The 16,001-nt window shown below is 37.3% G+C and overlaps 2 protein-coding genes across 4 annotated transcripts in view; one reads left to right on the forward strand and one right to left on the reverse strand.

Moving 5' to 3' along the window:
• Positions 1-14,541, reverse strand: part of LOC149692410 (disintegrin and metalloproteinase domain-containing protein 10-like) — a 91,370-nt gene extending 76,829 nt beyond the window's left edge. The window contains exon 1 of the mRNA XM_089868158.1: positions 12,983-14,541. Coding sequence (XP_089724284.1) covers positions 12,983-13,070 — 88 coding nt within the window. The 5' untranslated portion in view covers positions 13,071-14,541. The remainder of the gene's footprint in view (positions 1-12,982) is intronic.
• Positions 14,542-14,932: 391 nt separating this feature from the next.
• Positions 14,933-16,001, forward strand: part of LOC149692413 (uncharacterized) — a 28,474-nt gene continuing 27,405 nt past the window's right edge. For all 3 annotated transcript variants that reach the window (XM_089868155.1, XM_089868156.1, XM_089868157.1), the window contains exon 1: positions 14,933-15,118. The gene's annotated coding sequence lies outside the window, so the exon portion shown is untranslated. The remainder of the gene's footprint in view (positions 15,119-16,001) is intronic.

Genomic DNA, 16,001 nt, shown 5'->3' on the forward strand with positions numbered 1-16,001 from the left:
AATAAAAGCTAGCTGTTCGAAGAGATTCCGTGAACAGAGAAGAGTTTTACAGGATTGTCAGACTTTAAGGACAAGTTTTCTAACGTCTTATCTTAAGGAGTAAACCGCACGTGCAAAAGGGATAGATGAATTTGAAGAATTTTTATTTCTGTACGTGTCGCTTGAGAGTGAACAAACGATCAGTCTTCACTTTTTAAATAAAAAATTCTTGAACTGTTACTTAATTAACCCTTTTAGATCTAAAGGTCCCTTTTTTATTCTTTTACTAAATTACCTATAGGGTGAAAATTATATACCGGAATTTTCCCAGCCAATAGACGTGTAGGAAGGTAGTGCGCAACACGTCACAGCTCGTTTGAAGAAATAATTAGGGGTTATCAACTATTCTTTGACACTTTAACTTATAATTCTTCATTTGGGCTATTTCCAGTCTAACGTAACCCCGATATAAAGCGACATTTTTAACACCTTTTTTATTTTTAATTTTAGTTTTATGTTCACGCGACAACTTGTTCAGTTTCCTTCAGGAAACTTCAGCAACTTTTTTATTTCTTTTTTTTTTCTAGAGGGTTCTTTGATTTAATGTTTGAAAGATTGGAGGGGGGGCGGTGCCGCTTAAATTTTGGCATGGCATATTTTACCATATATTTTATAAATATTTAAATTATTAGAGAGTGGGTGGTAATATTTTATTATTTGGCATACAAAAAGGAGCAGGGGATGGTACCTCTTTTAAAACCAAGTATACACATAAATATATCAAAATTTTACTATTTTTTTTTTTTTTTTAAAAGAGTTTTAAAAAGCTCTCACGTGATTTTCTATAAGAAATTAATAATAAAAGTAAATGTAGATATTTTTTACAAAAATTTGAAATACTTAGCTGTTTTGAAGTTGAAATTATCGGATAGCCTTTGCAGAAAAAAAGGACAAAAACCTTAAGCCTAAATTAATGTAGCTAACTATATATTCTTTGATAATTGTTTTAAGTTTACGGAGCGCGTGTTTTAATTCAAGATATTTAGCATCAGATAAGAATGTTCTGTATAGGCCTGTATAAACTCATTTACAAAATTTATATCCGTAGACTGACGCGAATATTTAAATCAAGACTGCATGAATGAAGATATCTCGTGAGAGACGTCGGCCTTCTTAAGCCTAACCATAATGACCTCCTAAAGTGTATGAATCTAATAAAAAAGAGGCGGGAAACTTAAGGTTTCCAGCTAAGAGCGAGCGAGTAATAAGGCATCCAATCTTCTAAGCAGACAGCCAAAACCCCTTAATGATAATCAGAATTACGCGTCCGCAATAATTTCTTATCGTTCGAGCGAAGAATTACGCTTTTAATTCGATAAGAGAGTCTAGAGGCATCAGTTTTGAGGAATCGGATACTTGCCTCAGTGCTAACTTTTCCGCAAATTGTTAGCTAATCAATGATTCCATGAATCTATACTTAGGGGCAAAAATAGAAAGGGCGCTTCGATTTACCCAGAATTCCTTAGGAAGCCAAACCAGAACAACTTTTTATCGTCGTATCTTTCTTTGACGTACGGGCAAACCTTTCTAGATTGTGATAGCGCAAGTTGCCCACTGTCTATTTTTGCAGTTATCTCACATAGAAGATAACTCTGACCAACGTTCAGCGTATAGAAGAAATCTTTTCGGGGAACTTTGACCCTTAAAAAAAACACACATGGGGTCGAAAAGTGTTTAGAGGTTTTTGACCCTAAGTATCCAACCTCTTTGGTATAGCTCTAGTGGCTTCTCGCTTAATTGTTTTGACTCTCTCATCTTTAAACTTTTGTCAGGATCGTCGGGACGAAGGAGTTGGAACGGGAGTGAGGGAGGGGGTTTATTAGAGGTGGATGAAGCTTTTCTCTAAAATATTTGACGCTCGAATATCTCCTCTCTTTTCCGGATCAATAAATAGCCGGGGCTCGCGCCCACTCTTCAGAAGGCCAGCCCAAGTTTCTCTTCTCGGTCCCCCCCCTTCTATACGCTCTTGTGCCAGGCGACCGAACCCAAAATACGATCTGAATGACTCAACGGAAAAGCCTTCCTGCAATGTAAGCCTCGCAAGAATAGGTTTGCCAAAGCAGCAAGCACCCTCGCTCCGTTATAATCAAAGCATCGTCCGTTGACATCGCAACTTGCAAGTTGCAAGAAGGAGAGAGAGAATATAATAGGTCTGTGTCACTTTGAAATTTCGATAAAACCGGCCCACGCTGAACCTAAGAGTAAGTGTATGTATAGAAGTTCATTAATCTGAAGTTAGTCAAATGAAATCAAAGTTTTTTTCTGGGGTTAAACACAGGTAAGAACACGTGAGCCATAAAACAAACACGTGTTTGTCTGCAACCAATCAAATTATAATTGTAAATGCGTTTCTTTATACTGCACGTGGGGCTGCAGCACGAGCCAGCTATCGAATGCGTAAAAACATCTCAATATTTCATTATTAACTTCTGCCTGATCTATGGGACGATTTCATAAACCTTCCCAGTTTCTCCTTTATTGAACTTCAGTACTGAGACGATGACGTAGGCTTGGGTGAAGTACAATAAGCCGCGTAAAAGCGGAACGCAACGCTCAGGCAACACTGTCCTCCTTTCCACGCGCTTATTTAATGGAACGTAATGGGCGGACTCTCGACATAATAAAGTTTTGCGGTCCCCTACATTCTCCGCCAATATCAAACGGAGCGACCCTTTCCTTTTAATTATATAACAAGAGCTATTATAGAACCCCTCCTTCATCTTCTTCCACCCTCAATTTCTGGCTTTACAATGGTCCAGTATCATGGGGACTAGTTATTTTGGAAATAACTTTCAACTTGAAAGATTCACTCACAAAAATTTGGAAATATTGGTTGCACTTGGTTTGGAATTCTTTGTCTATGTTACAGGAAGCTGGTAATCTGAGGTCAAATACTTCACACTCAGTCACTATCATCAGGTATCCTTAGCAGAGTGTCTATTTACTTCTATTAATGGACTTTTGCGGCATTTGAACAAAAAGAAAGAATTTTTCCAAATCGTGAAAGATAGGTCTGGATTTCATTCGGGAGTTTTGGTCGGGAATTAATTGTAATTAAATTGTCAAATTCAGTGGAAAAGCCCATAACAACTAAGTATCTTTAGATTTGGCTGGAAAATGATTTATGGATGAAAATTAAAATGGATTTATAGAGGTCAAAAGTAGGCTTAGCATCAATCATAATTTATCCGCGTGATTAGGTTTATTTCCACGTGCATTTTCACGTATCGCAATAGGGGGGGGGGGTGTTAGGCTTAGTAACGTAGGTGAAAAGTAGGCTTAGCATCCTTATGATTAGGTTTATCTACGTGCTTCAATGGAGTTAGGCTTAGCAACGCATTAAACTGAAAAAAACCTCAATACGTTTTCGAATATCTTCTATGGAATATTATTTTATCATTTATGTTAGAGGCTACGTCTTTATACACGAAGAAAAAACCCTCAAAATATGGGGCGGAGACCGCGTTATCCTTCCTAATGTTGAAATATGTGAAGAAAAATGGACCCTAAACGAGAATGGATTCCGGACCACGCTCTTTTTGGCAGCGTATAAAAACTCTTTCGGCTATCTGTCACGAAGCTATTTCTTCCTTCCTCGTTGCTGCCCGCGCCTATCTGCTTCCTTCTTATACCACCTCCACCCTTTTCTTTTATTGGGTTTCGTTTTGTTTCTAGACCTATAAGAAACTATAAGAGAAAAGAAAGATTGTAGCCTAAAAAGATAGAGCCAAAATCGTGGTTTGGGAATCAATTTCTCAAGCCATGGGATTGCGATGGTGCCGCCTGAACCAAAAGCTAGCTCTCTCGCTGCTCCGCGTTCCCAGTTGCCCAAATAACAAGATGAGAGAGAAGGAGAAGGATGGTGAACGTGCGTAAGAGAACCTGGGGTCCCTAAGAAGAAGGAGTTAGAGAAGAAAAAACAAAACAGCCAAGGCTTATTGCTTGAGTCGCGTTGCGCAACTTTAGTTATAGACAAAGGCCTATACCTAAAGGTTTATGCCTGGAGCTATAAGGGTTATGTCTGCATGCCGTGGTTTGTATGTACTAGTAAAGGATTTCTTGGGCTTTTTGTATATCCGATATCTGGCCTAGGGATCAAGCAAGGTACGGGTCTGACTGGAGTATAACGAAAAAGAAACGACAGCTATAGGGCCTTTGTTATTTTTTTATATACCCAGCCACTCTGTCCAGTTTGAATCAACCAACGGCGGCGTGTATCCAACCCTCTCCATTACCTAACGTATCATTTTGACTTTACTTTTGAACGCCACTGCGCTTGTCAATGCCAACTGAGAAAATCTAACCCCGTGGAAAGATTAGGCTTAGATTCAACCCTATTTTTCCTCTACTGTTACTCTCAGGATGCCTTACTCTATGCCATGGACGAGAAAGCAATTTACGATTGCTTTTTGCCACAACTCGTGATGGAAGAAACACAATTTCTGCCCTTATTTTTTCTTTTTCCTCGCGTTGATGGGAGCGAGTTCTTCTCAGAGTTGCGTTACGTTTCACACTCGATTTGTTCGGTATATATAGAAAATTTCTATCGTATACTGTATAGCAACTGCTATATAAGAAGATTTGGGTTATTTTCTCCTCACGTAGGAAATCATCAAAATGTAGCGTGGGTTTTCCCTCGTGAAATAATATCGCCCCATTCCGTATGATACCAAAATTGCAAGGTTTTAGAGTAGACTGATACTTCTCTAAAGTTTAAATTTAATAAAAATCCTTTTGATTTTGGTAGAAAAGCGGATGCGTTTTAGATAAATTGTAATTGTCTATACGAGTCAGGAAATGGTATCTGCGATCTTTGATTACTTGAACGTGATTTTAGCCCAATCTTTAAAAGCACTTTTTCTTTTAATTTCCCAAGCATTTGCGGATCTGAAAGTGCTCAACCCAACGTTTCTCCTCAAAACTCTATCTCGAAAAAGAGAGAAAAAGGTTTTTGACGAGAAAATCATTCACGTTTCTGACAAAATAAGGAACTAGAAAAAGAAAACAAACACGTAAATTTTTGGGATTGAGGAATTTCACCTTAAGGTGTGTTGAAATCAATTTCACCTGCAGTTTGCAACGCGTAAACGCCTAAACTTCTTCAATATACCTGCAAACTCGCGAACCTTCTTCAGTATTGCAAATTACGCGTGAAAAGCATCTTACTGGCGGACATACGAATGAAAAATAATATTACCCGAGAGTATTTCGTTGTCTTGCCACGTTATTTTTTCTGTGTCCAATTTTTTTTCTTTTGAAAATTGATTTAAAGGACCTTTCTTCGCCTCACGAGCTTCCTCGTGTCCATATGTATATATTTTTTTCCCAAACATAATATGCTTTTTTTCTCGGACTTGGTTGGCAAACCAAAATTTCAATTGTATATACTACATAGCGTACAAAGAGAATATTCAGAATGGGTGTAGGGTAAAGTGAAAATTTATTCAATACCACGTTTTCCCATTTTCTTTTTCTGGTCATTTTAATACGCATGTAGAAGTATATTCGAATCTTATACAAAAACAAACGGAACAGCGTAAAGATGAAAAATAAGGGACGATCTAGAAGCTAGAGTTCCTTACCCCTTTCGAAATTGTAAGAAATTTGCATATAAATATCAAAGAACTTTCGGTTAAACCCTCTAGGTGTACGAAACTCAGACTCTGATTGGCTTTCAAACTGCCAGGGTTAGAAACCCACTACTTAAAGTAAGATGATGAATGCTAAGCCTAAATCTAAGAATGATCGAAACGCCGTACTTCATATTATAGTCTTCTTGCGTTCACTGCAGAATTATCGTACCAATAATAACGCTTTTTTTAGAACATAACATAAAATACCCACGTCATTCTTTAAACGAACCACATAATAGAAGTGCTTTTAGGCCCCTTTTCTTTTGTGTTTTTAAGCCTTGGTGTAATTTTGTTGAGTTAAGAAAAACAAAATACGGTGTAAAAGTGGTATGAAAATTCATCCATCTCGTTTGAGACCGGGCTGAAAAATTTATTTAAAAAAAGTGCCTAAAAATAAAAATTAGGCTTAGCAAGGTGTGAGCTCCTTTATTATCAGGGTGTATAGGAAAAACTGCTCGCTGCTCTCACACGCTCTTCTCTCTCTCCTCTTGAATCTGTATCGATCCGGATACACTTTTTTCAAGCCGAGTCTTCAGTGAATACGAAGGTAATTCCCTTTCTAAGCCTAACCCCGTTAAACCTTGGCGAAAACAGTGACTCAGCTGAAAACTGCGCTTGAAATGGGCACGCTTTTATTCAAATCACTTCGAAAAAGGGGATCCTATATATGGGAAAGGAGAAGGGACGCTTTTACTGACGAGACAAGTTGAGTTCCCCTTTTTCCACATCCTATCTCATCTAGAAAGGGTTAAAACAGCGGGACGTGTTGTGTAGAAGTGCCCGAGACAGGACAGGTTACTAGAAGAAGAGAGAGAGAGAGAAAGAGAGAAAAGGTGTTTGTTGGGTAGAAAAACCTCCCTAACACTCAAAAGTTTACAGCTTTAGGAAGCTTTCCAAGGATTCTGAGTTTTTGACAAGTTTTTATCCCTAGAAACAACCAACCGATCTGGTGCGAGGTACGTGCGATGTTCGGGGATGTAAATAGGTATGGAGTGTCAAAGTTTGATGCCATGGAAACAAGGTGCTTGAGTTGAACATAAATTCCATTGTTTTTCTTTCAAATGATGGCGTGAGATGTACCCGGAGGGTTAGTTTTGCTTTTAAAAATCTACGCTAGATTGCATAAAATATGTTCCAATGTTTGGTGGTACCATTAGAATATGTCTGGATTATCGGCGTGCATTGGAAAAAGGCTTAACTTTATTAAAGTCTAAAATGTCCTTATTTAATGTGAGTGGTCAATAGAATTTAGCTTTAATTCAAATTGGAGCCACCAACAATATAAATTCCAACTCTACATTACAGTTTACTATGCAGTTAGTTTTTTTTCCCTTACATTTTACTGGCAATTTAGATAAAATTTATTACATCCATTATAATATTTACACAATTTCTTAAGAAGCTACACCGAAAATAGTATAAAGAGATATCTAAGAGTAAGATTTTGGTTTTCTCCAAATTCCTAGAATGAAAAATGTCTAACACCTTAAACAGAAAAGGCTCAAACTCGCTATATATATAGAAGTTTCTTTTCGTCTATGGATATATTTTATCCTTACCTGACACATCCTTCAAATTTTCGACCACTTCCGAGTGAAAGAAAAAATAATAAATAAAAATACAAGAAAAAAAAATCTCACCTCCCCGTCTCTCGAGTTTCCTTAAAAAATGAAAATGGTAAGGAAGAAAAAAACGCGGCTAGCTTTTTGAAAGGAACCATAGGGAAGGTACTATTTTTTATTCCAAGTATCCTTCCTTACAAATATTGTAAACATTTTTCATATTGAACCTAGTCTATACCAACTTAAGCCTTGGCCGGAAAAACTAAGTTTGATTTGAATAACATATAGAAACGCCTTATTCTTCAGTATATTCTTACAATAAAAATATGGTAGATACAAGGAAATAGAGGTAAAGAAAGGAGAAACAGGAATATAAAAAATGCCGAGAAGCGTTTCTTTTTTTCCTTCTTCCTTGGATTGGGTTTATAAATAGAAAAGGTTTGCTTGGTGTGCATTGCCAAAGACAGCTATGGCAATGAAACCCTTTGGTTGTGTGGGCAAAAGGATCTATAAAAACCGCGGGAAACAGAGGCACGAAATTCCGGGAAAACAAGAAAATGGCACGCGACTCGACGTGAAAAGTCAAATAAAAAGAAGTGGCGGGAAGTTTTTGGGGTTTTTGGTTGTTTCTCCGCTATTTCAATATAGGCCACATAACTTTAGTGTAGTATTTTTTTGTGGGGTTTAGCCCTCTCCCCTAAAACCCTTCTCTAGGGTCGTGGTCGTAAGAGGATGAACCTTTGAAAGGGTGGGGTTTTTTCGGTTTCAAATTCTTTCTACTTTTTTATCAACTGAGTTTTTTCTCTCTCTCCTGTTTTGAAAGTACTCACTAAAATTATGTCGCTTTTTCTTTTTGTTCTGTTCTGTTTTGTGCACGCAGATATGACGAGTGACATGTATACAGTTCTTAAAATTATTTTAATTTAATGTAAGTGTGGTTTATCAGCGTGGGTATTGTCCAAAACACTTAGAAAAATTAGAATAGCCTAAGTTCAAACTTTTTCTTTTGAATTTGGGCGTTTTATAACATTTTTTCAAATTTGATAGATAGACCTGAAACTAATAATTCATGCCTAGCTTTAGAAAAGTGTAGTAAATATTGCCAATGTTGTTATTAACTATAATATAGATAATTTATAGTTTATAGTTTAAAATTTAAATCAAAAAATATTAAAGACAAAAAAATCGGAATTACCCCTGGTGGGACTCTTCACCCTGAACATTGGTGTGCTGCGGGTTAAACATTTCTACAGGCGCTCGTACAAAAAGCATTAGACTGTTTCAGCCTGTAAGGGTGCTTTACCTAAATACAACAAATATCTATTTTGCTTAATTACTCGAGCCCTAATTGTTGTAATCACAATTATTTAGTATATTTAGAAAGGTAAGAAATTGGGCTATAACATACATAACTTTACTGTATCTCTTATAGAACTAGAGTTAAAACGTGTCGCGTAAAACGTTTTATACTTTTAATAGCATGGCTTTTCGATATTAAACGTGCCTGTTTTGATGAACCGCTGGGTTTATATAATATATTTAATATATCTAGAAATATCGATGGATGACAGTGGAGAGACTGGCATTCATAGTTTTTCAATTACTCAGACGAATAGGGCCACCGAGAGAAAAATGATCCCGCGCCAGTAGAAATATATTTCCTACGTTTTTCTTTTATTATTATATTTCTCTAGCGCCCCTATAATTCTTTCCACCGTCATCCTCTCTTACATTCTAGAGTTCTTCTTAAAGATCGGATCACGTAGTTTTTACGAGAAAATATTTCCTAGAACCCCGGCCGGCCGGACTGTTCGGTATACTATAGAGGAAAAAAAATAAATGCAATAAGGGTATTTTTCGGTAAACATTCGCTGCACCTCGTTCTATCTTTCTGTCCTTCTGTCATCGAGTATTATCATGAATTAAATCAGTTTTACCTTTAGTATTAAATTGATATTGTTAAAAGACAGTATACGGTTAACCGCGTGTTGGAATTTATTGTCGCTTGAAGTGAAATTATTTTGAGTTTTTGTAGAAGATCAATTTTCATGAGATAATGAAGGCGATTCATACGATGAAATTAATTCAATCTCGAGATACGCGGGCGATAAGAAAACAAACCAAAAATTGTTTAGATCCAATTTTAAAAGAAATTCGCGCGAAATTGGTTGAATTTTGAATTTAGGGAACAAATAAAAATTGTACAGTTTATATAACCTTTTTTTAAGAAAAAAAACTATTTTGAAGTAGAGACGAATTTCTCTATTGAAATTATAATTTTTACAGAGAATTATATATATATATAAATATATTATTTTATATAATAAAACTACAATATTCCTGTTAAATTAAACATTTTTTCTTCAAAAGAATACTTATGGTATGAAACCTTTTTTGTATCAAAGTGTATATATAACTCGCAATGATTTTTCTTCTTGGTTCCATAGGGAACACCAAGAGCAAAGTACGATTCGGATGAAAGTAGAGTACAACAATGACTATAGGGCTTTGAAAATACGACTATGACGTTAATGCGAAATTTTTCCAGCAAATATCCTGAGTGCCTGTGTAAATCTTCACTGCAGGAGTGAGCTCTAAATTAGGTTTGTTATATCGTATTTTATTTATTTTTTTGTTGAAGTGTCTACGGAGAATATATATGGGATTCTCAGATATTTCATCATTAAGGCTGAGCTCGCGACGCGTTAGGCTTAAAATAGCATAAGCCTTGGCTTCCTTTGTTTCTTTATTTGTATATTCTCGTGTCATTTTTCGATTATTACACCCTACGTCATATCAAAGTACGTAGGTAACTAGATATTAGGTTGTCAACAACCGCGACGTGTAATGAAAATTCTGTGTTATTTTTTGTAAAAGAAGTACATTTATTATGTTGGCTAGTTCGTTGTTACATGAAGGAAGATATAATATTAACGAATTCTAACGCCTTGTCTTCCAATATTATCTTTACTATTTGACGTGGTTAAACTGCTAGTGTAGATCATAGTTGTTAAGTTTGACCTAATCACTGAGTAGCTCGTATATTCTCTTAAAGCTGGCTTGATAAGGCGCTGTCAAAGGCTTAGCTCGGTCTTAATAAGCATTAAGTTTGAGCTGATAGTGGAGTGACGTAGGGCTCACGTGTCAAAGGCTTAACGTAGATGAACAACCGGTGTGGTCAATTCTAGCCATCGTTACCGTTCTAGCTCTCATTATAATCCATGAGAAGTGTCGTTCTTGGAATATATCTAATGGTTGGTTACGTTCGTTAATCACACCCAACTTAGGCCAAACTTTCTTCATCGTTAGGCCTAATCGAACTCACGCGCTTCTTGCGTATCGAAAAATGAATGTTCCTTCTGAATAAGTATTCCATTAACCCAATATCCACGTTGTAGAAAAAACCGAACCCAAGACGAAATGCATCCCTTCTTTTTTTTTTGGGTCATATCAAATTCGTTGTCTTTTGCAGGTGGCGAGGGGCTGCCATTGCGTCATAACAATAAGAATTTTTAAGATAATGCCTAGTGCTCCAATATTATTCACCTTTTTTCTTTCCCCACCAGAGAGTGAGAGAGAGAGAGGAGAAAAAAAAAAGAGGAAAAAGCAATTTCTCACCTCACCCTTTTCCTCGATCCAGACTCCGATATTCATCTCCTCAATTATGAATTACTTAAATCTCGCCATGAATATTCAACGTAAAGATTATAATCATTCATTTATGTTAGAAATTCAGTAAAAATTAGTTAATTCCTATCTTCATCTATAATCTTTTTATTTTGGCAACTGTCAAAAACCTTATTTCTCTTCCGAATTGGTTCTGACGTTTTAATGGCTTTTATAAAAAAAATTGGCGCAATTTTTTTCTTGTCCATATTCCTGGACCAATGAAAGACACCCTTTTCAGCCACTAATAAAAATAAGGGCTAAAAAGAGAGAAGGGAAATAATGGCTAAGGAAATAAAAGAAATGGGTGTGTATACGTATGGTCCTGCAGGTATGATCCCGTTCATTACGCAAGCGTGAATAAAGGCGGGAAAAGATGCGTAGTTTTCTAGCTTCTTCTCGCATTTCATTTGATTGAATCTGTTTACTTGAACAAATTCAGTGGAAAAAGGCGGTAAAAAAATCACGCTTCAGGCACGAGAAACCCTGGGTTCTTTGTGTTCTTGGATTGCTACCAAGTGTCCGGAATCGATACTTTGCGTATGTTAGGCCTTGGTTCTATTTTTTAGGGGTTGTTTTGTGTGTGCACACTGTTTCTGAAAGACCCTAAGCTTGAGACTGAGAGAATTTAGGGTGGTTTTTAAGCCCTCGTATACTTGAAAATACCCAGAGATAGTCTCGTTTTTTTCCCCTCCATATTCAAACTAAATGTTTGAAAACTAAGAGGCTTAACACGGTCGAGGATTTTAAATTCTCGCTGGAAAATCCTGTCGTTTCCCAGTCTCTGGCCTCTAGTATAGCTGAAGGGACAGACGACTTTGAAAAAATAAATTCAAGAAAGTTTGCGTATTCTTTCTTTTCTGAGTCTGTGGCCCCTATTTATGGTTCGGGGAGTGTAAAAATGGAGAAGGCAAAGGCTTAGGAAATAGTGTATACGTTAGAAACTGTTTGGGAGTTAATGGTTATATCTTGAAGCGAGGAATTGAATAGGCCATTTAGAATGGGTTCCCGATTTTATGGGAGTCTTATTCTAAATACAGACTGGGGACTTGGCTGCTGCACCTTATTTTCTTTTTCTGATTTATTTCGTGTTTAAATCAATTCAAGAATATTGCTTCGAAGCTTAATTTGTATAGTTGGGTTTCGCGCTAATAACAACGTTATGTCGGAAGCTCTGCACTTAAAACGTAGAAGATGAAATACAACTCGATATTCGTAAGAAGATTGATGTAATTCATGATAAGGGTATATTTGAAAGGGTTTTTATATATCTTTTTTTATTACTTTTGGTCAGCTAGTTTTGACTTCCGGGTCATTAACCCATTTTTCTGACTAAGCCTAAAGTACTTTTAATATCCTAACTTCCAGGAAACCATCCTAAAAGTATTAAAATGAAATCTCATCTCTCTCCCTCTCTATCGTTCTCTCTCTGGGCCATAGATAATTCTAGTTTATTTATTATGTTTATGTTGCAATCCCCTGGTGTCAAATTTTAATTCCGTTAAATCTTCAAAGTTTAATTAGGGATCCATATCCCCTAAGCCTAAGGGTCTTTTGGGGAAATTTGATTTTGGTCTTTTGAACGAAATAGGCTTACTGTGTTTGAAGCTAGCCTGTAACATTTTACTCTGTGAAAAAGTTTTAGTTTTGAATGTCTAGACGTGCAATACGCGCGTAGTCTTTTTAGCCTACTATTGCTACTGCAATCACCGCCAACAGTTTATTCAGGCCTACACGCTTCTTTTAGAAAACCCCTATTTGGGAGATCTCAAGGCTTTTCCTGAAATCTCTCTCTTCTCTCTCTTTCGAAATGGAAACTCGTCCCCTCTCCCTCTCTCTGTTTACGAATTCCGCTCCACGGACTTCATCTGTCTCAGTGTTTTCTTAGAGTAAAGCCGCGTCTCTAGGAAACGTTTCTTCCCCGCCCTAGAACTACTTAGTTTCCCTTGAAATATTTAGTGATTTTTGGAGCAAATTTTATTAAAAATTGTACTTGAGGTATTTTACGAGTTTAGTTCCCCCGCCTGCTAAGATTATAATTATATAATTTAAATGTAAATATCAAATTTGAATGAGACTTACCTTCTCCTTGGCAGAGCGTATAAGCGATAGAGCTGCAAGTAAGAATCCAGAGAAGAGCATTTGGGAAAGGGGGATGCGACAGTAGCATCTTCTATCCCCCTTCCAGGGCCCAACGTCAGCACATGGTCCTAACACCGGTCCTTAAGGAAGAGGGAGGGTGGTTGCCAGCCACGCGTTTTCTTAGGCTTTAAGATCCTTGTCCGAGCCGAGAGCGCGGGACCCCGGAAGCGAAAAGCGAACCTAGGATGCGAAAAGGGGAAGTCCCTCGGATAAAAAGAGAAGCTAGCTTCCTCGTTATTTATCAAGCGGCGTCACATAACTCTCGTCTTTGTCGGAAATGTTTCGCCAAGTCGGTGGCCGATGCTTCGGGTGCGGACGCGAAAGTCTCGAAAAATGTAGTAACTAATCCCTTCGAACGAAGCGAGAAACTTGAACGAGGCTCTTCTGGCTTCATGTTCGTAAATAACCGTTTGGACCGTCCGTTTTTCTTACAAGACGCGAGTCGTTTTGAGTTCGACCATCCGTGGAGAGATGGTAACGGAGAATGCTCGCTGATTTCTCTGGTATTTCCACGTCATATTGGTTTCTCGCTTTTCTTTTTACGCGATGTTCTCCAGAGAGCCTTCTCCTTCCTGGAAAGAGTTTGCTCGCTTTTTGTTTCGCTTCATTCCATTTAAGTCTCAGTATCGCCGCGCGCTCCGGCGCAGCACGCTTCTCCGAATTCGTGGTTGTTACCCTGGTAAAGTTTACGCGATTCTGGCGGTACGCTTTTGTCCACGGTTCATCTAGGACGTAGGAGAAGTCGCGGACGGTGGTGGTAGGTTCGCTTATCCTCTAGCTCGCTTTCTACCATTTATCCGCATTACATACACGCAGTCACGTTCCTCCGTTTTCTGATGGAAACGATCCCAACCGCGGTTGCGCCGACTAGGAGCGGAACTCAACCCCCCTTTTCATTTTATCCCCCTCTGAGACGAGGCTTTCGCGAATCCCGTCGATGTATTGACCGGTCTCGTCAGGGACCATCGCCTAAGGAATGGAGTACTAGTTATGCCCATAAAATCATAATGGCAGGGCTATTTTCAGCTATCCACTACGAGTCCCTTTTCTATAAAGTGTCCCTGACGAAAGCCAGGCTCATCGTCAACGCTAGGCCAGAGGGGTGGACTGTGAGTTTCTCTCTCTTGGTTACCAAACTGGGGCCCTTACCTTGGGTCCACGGGGCCCGTGAAATTCTAGGGAATGCTAGGCCCGCCTATGTCTAGTACTTTAGATTGATATACGAATTCTCCGGAAAGCGTGCTCGAAGAAGGAGGAGGAAAAAAGTTTGGTGCTGAATAGTTGAAGCTGAACTAACGTGAACTGTGTAGAGGGAGGAGAGATTGAAGACTCGATCGGAAATTTAGTTTTTACCGGTAGATTCCATATACTAGGAATTCTTCTCCCATTAAACGGACAGCAAACGTTTATCAAAACATTTTTCCACTTAAATTCTCTTCTACCTTAGTGTTCCGGGTAGTAGCTACCTTTGTTTTTATGTTAGTAGCTCAAGATTGACGTTTTATTGACAATGGGTACTATCTGGAAATTCGTTATTATTATTTATCAGTAAAGGCTTCTTGGAAAGAATGAATTGTTTATTCATTTCAAAATTGTTTCGATAAAATTGACTTTTAAGCCTGTAATACAAAGGGGATCCTCACTTCTAATTATAAGTTTCCCTTTCTACATATTTTACTAAAGTATCTTAGTAATGGAAACCATTTATTATCTAAAAATCATCCGAGAGTAACAACAAACGCACCACGAAACATTGAAAGACCCCTAACAATTTAAAAATCCCGGGGAAAATATTTATTTCTGATATCTATGAATTGAAGGTCTTAACTTCCTGGAACATGGCGGGATCTAGCGGCGGAAAAATACTTATTTCCCCTCCTCTACCTCCTTCCCGCTCCCACTTCAGTGTCGCGATTCTGCGAAATCGAGTTGAGTGCGGGACGGTTTGTGTCGTGAAAAATCAATTACTATTGACTTAATTATGTAGTTAATGTCTACAAAACGTTAAGAAAACTAACGATTTAGGCGAAACGAACGAAAATTTAATAGGAAATTCGTGAAATATCGTCACCAAAGGTAAGGAATTTTATTTTTGACTTCTTCAATGGCCAAGGCTTAACAATAACAAATTGTGAAGAAAATAAGCCTTGGATGTTGTTGTGAAAAAATGAACCTTCCGAGGTTGCCAAATTGTGGTATTTATTTTTGAAGTAATAGAAATTAGAGAAGCCCACGCGTATCAGTAATAATTTATCGAAATTTTAAATTAAATAATCTATATGGTTTATGCCTAAAATGTGTAAACGTTTAACTGAAGCCCATACTCAATTCACCAATCTGCTTCAATTGATTAATTATAATGATTTTCGATTACTAATTATTGAGGAAGAATGTTAATTTACCATAGTAATTAATCAAAAATATACCCAAGCCAAATAATTTATAGATAATGCTAGTACCCTAACATCTAAAACCATAACAAACAAGGTGATGGTGTTTTAAGTTGCCAATTGGAGGGGGATTACAATTTTGACCTTAAAATCTGGCTGCCACTTTTTTACAGAATTACAGAAAGTGCCTACAAGTGCCCTCAGTAGGAAAACTACTATAGCAGTAGTTTTATAGAAAAAGACTTATATTTAAGTTAATTACCGGTGAAACTGGTTCAAAATTGCATATATATAATAAGTAAGCTATGATCTATATTATAAAACATTTTAAAACTTAATTCCGAACTAATTTACTTAAATTTAAGGGTGACTACAACTTACTGTTATACACAAAATGCTTACATTTAAGTTAATTACGGGTCAAATTAATTCAAATTTACTATACATAATCAGAAACGTGTTTGGTTTAATATACACTACTTAAATAGTTAATAACTAGCTATTGTCTCACTTAATTTCAGGGTGTCTACAACACACTATTTTACAGATTCATGGGTGCCTCCAAATAT

The sequence above is a fragment of the Phalangium opilio genome, unplaced genomic scaffold (genome assembly GCF_054372755.1).
Source record: "Phalangium opilio isolate 3A_F unplaced genomic scaffold, DU_Popi_V2 ptg000024l_1, whole genome shotgun sequence".
In the NCBI taxonomy this organism is placed as follows: Eukaryota; Metazoa; Arthropoda; class Arachnida; order Opiliones; family Phalangiidae; genus Phalangium; species Phalangium opilio.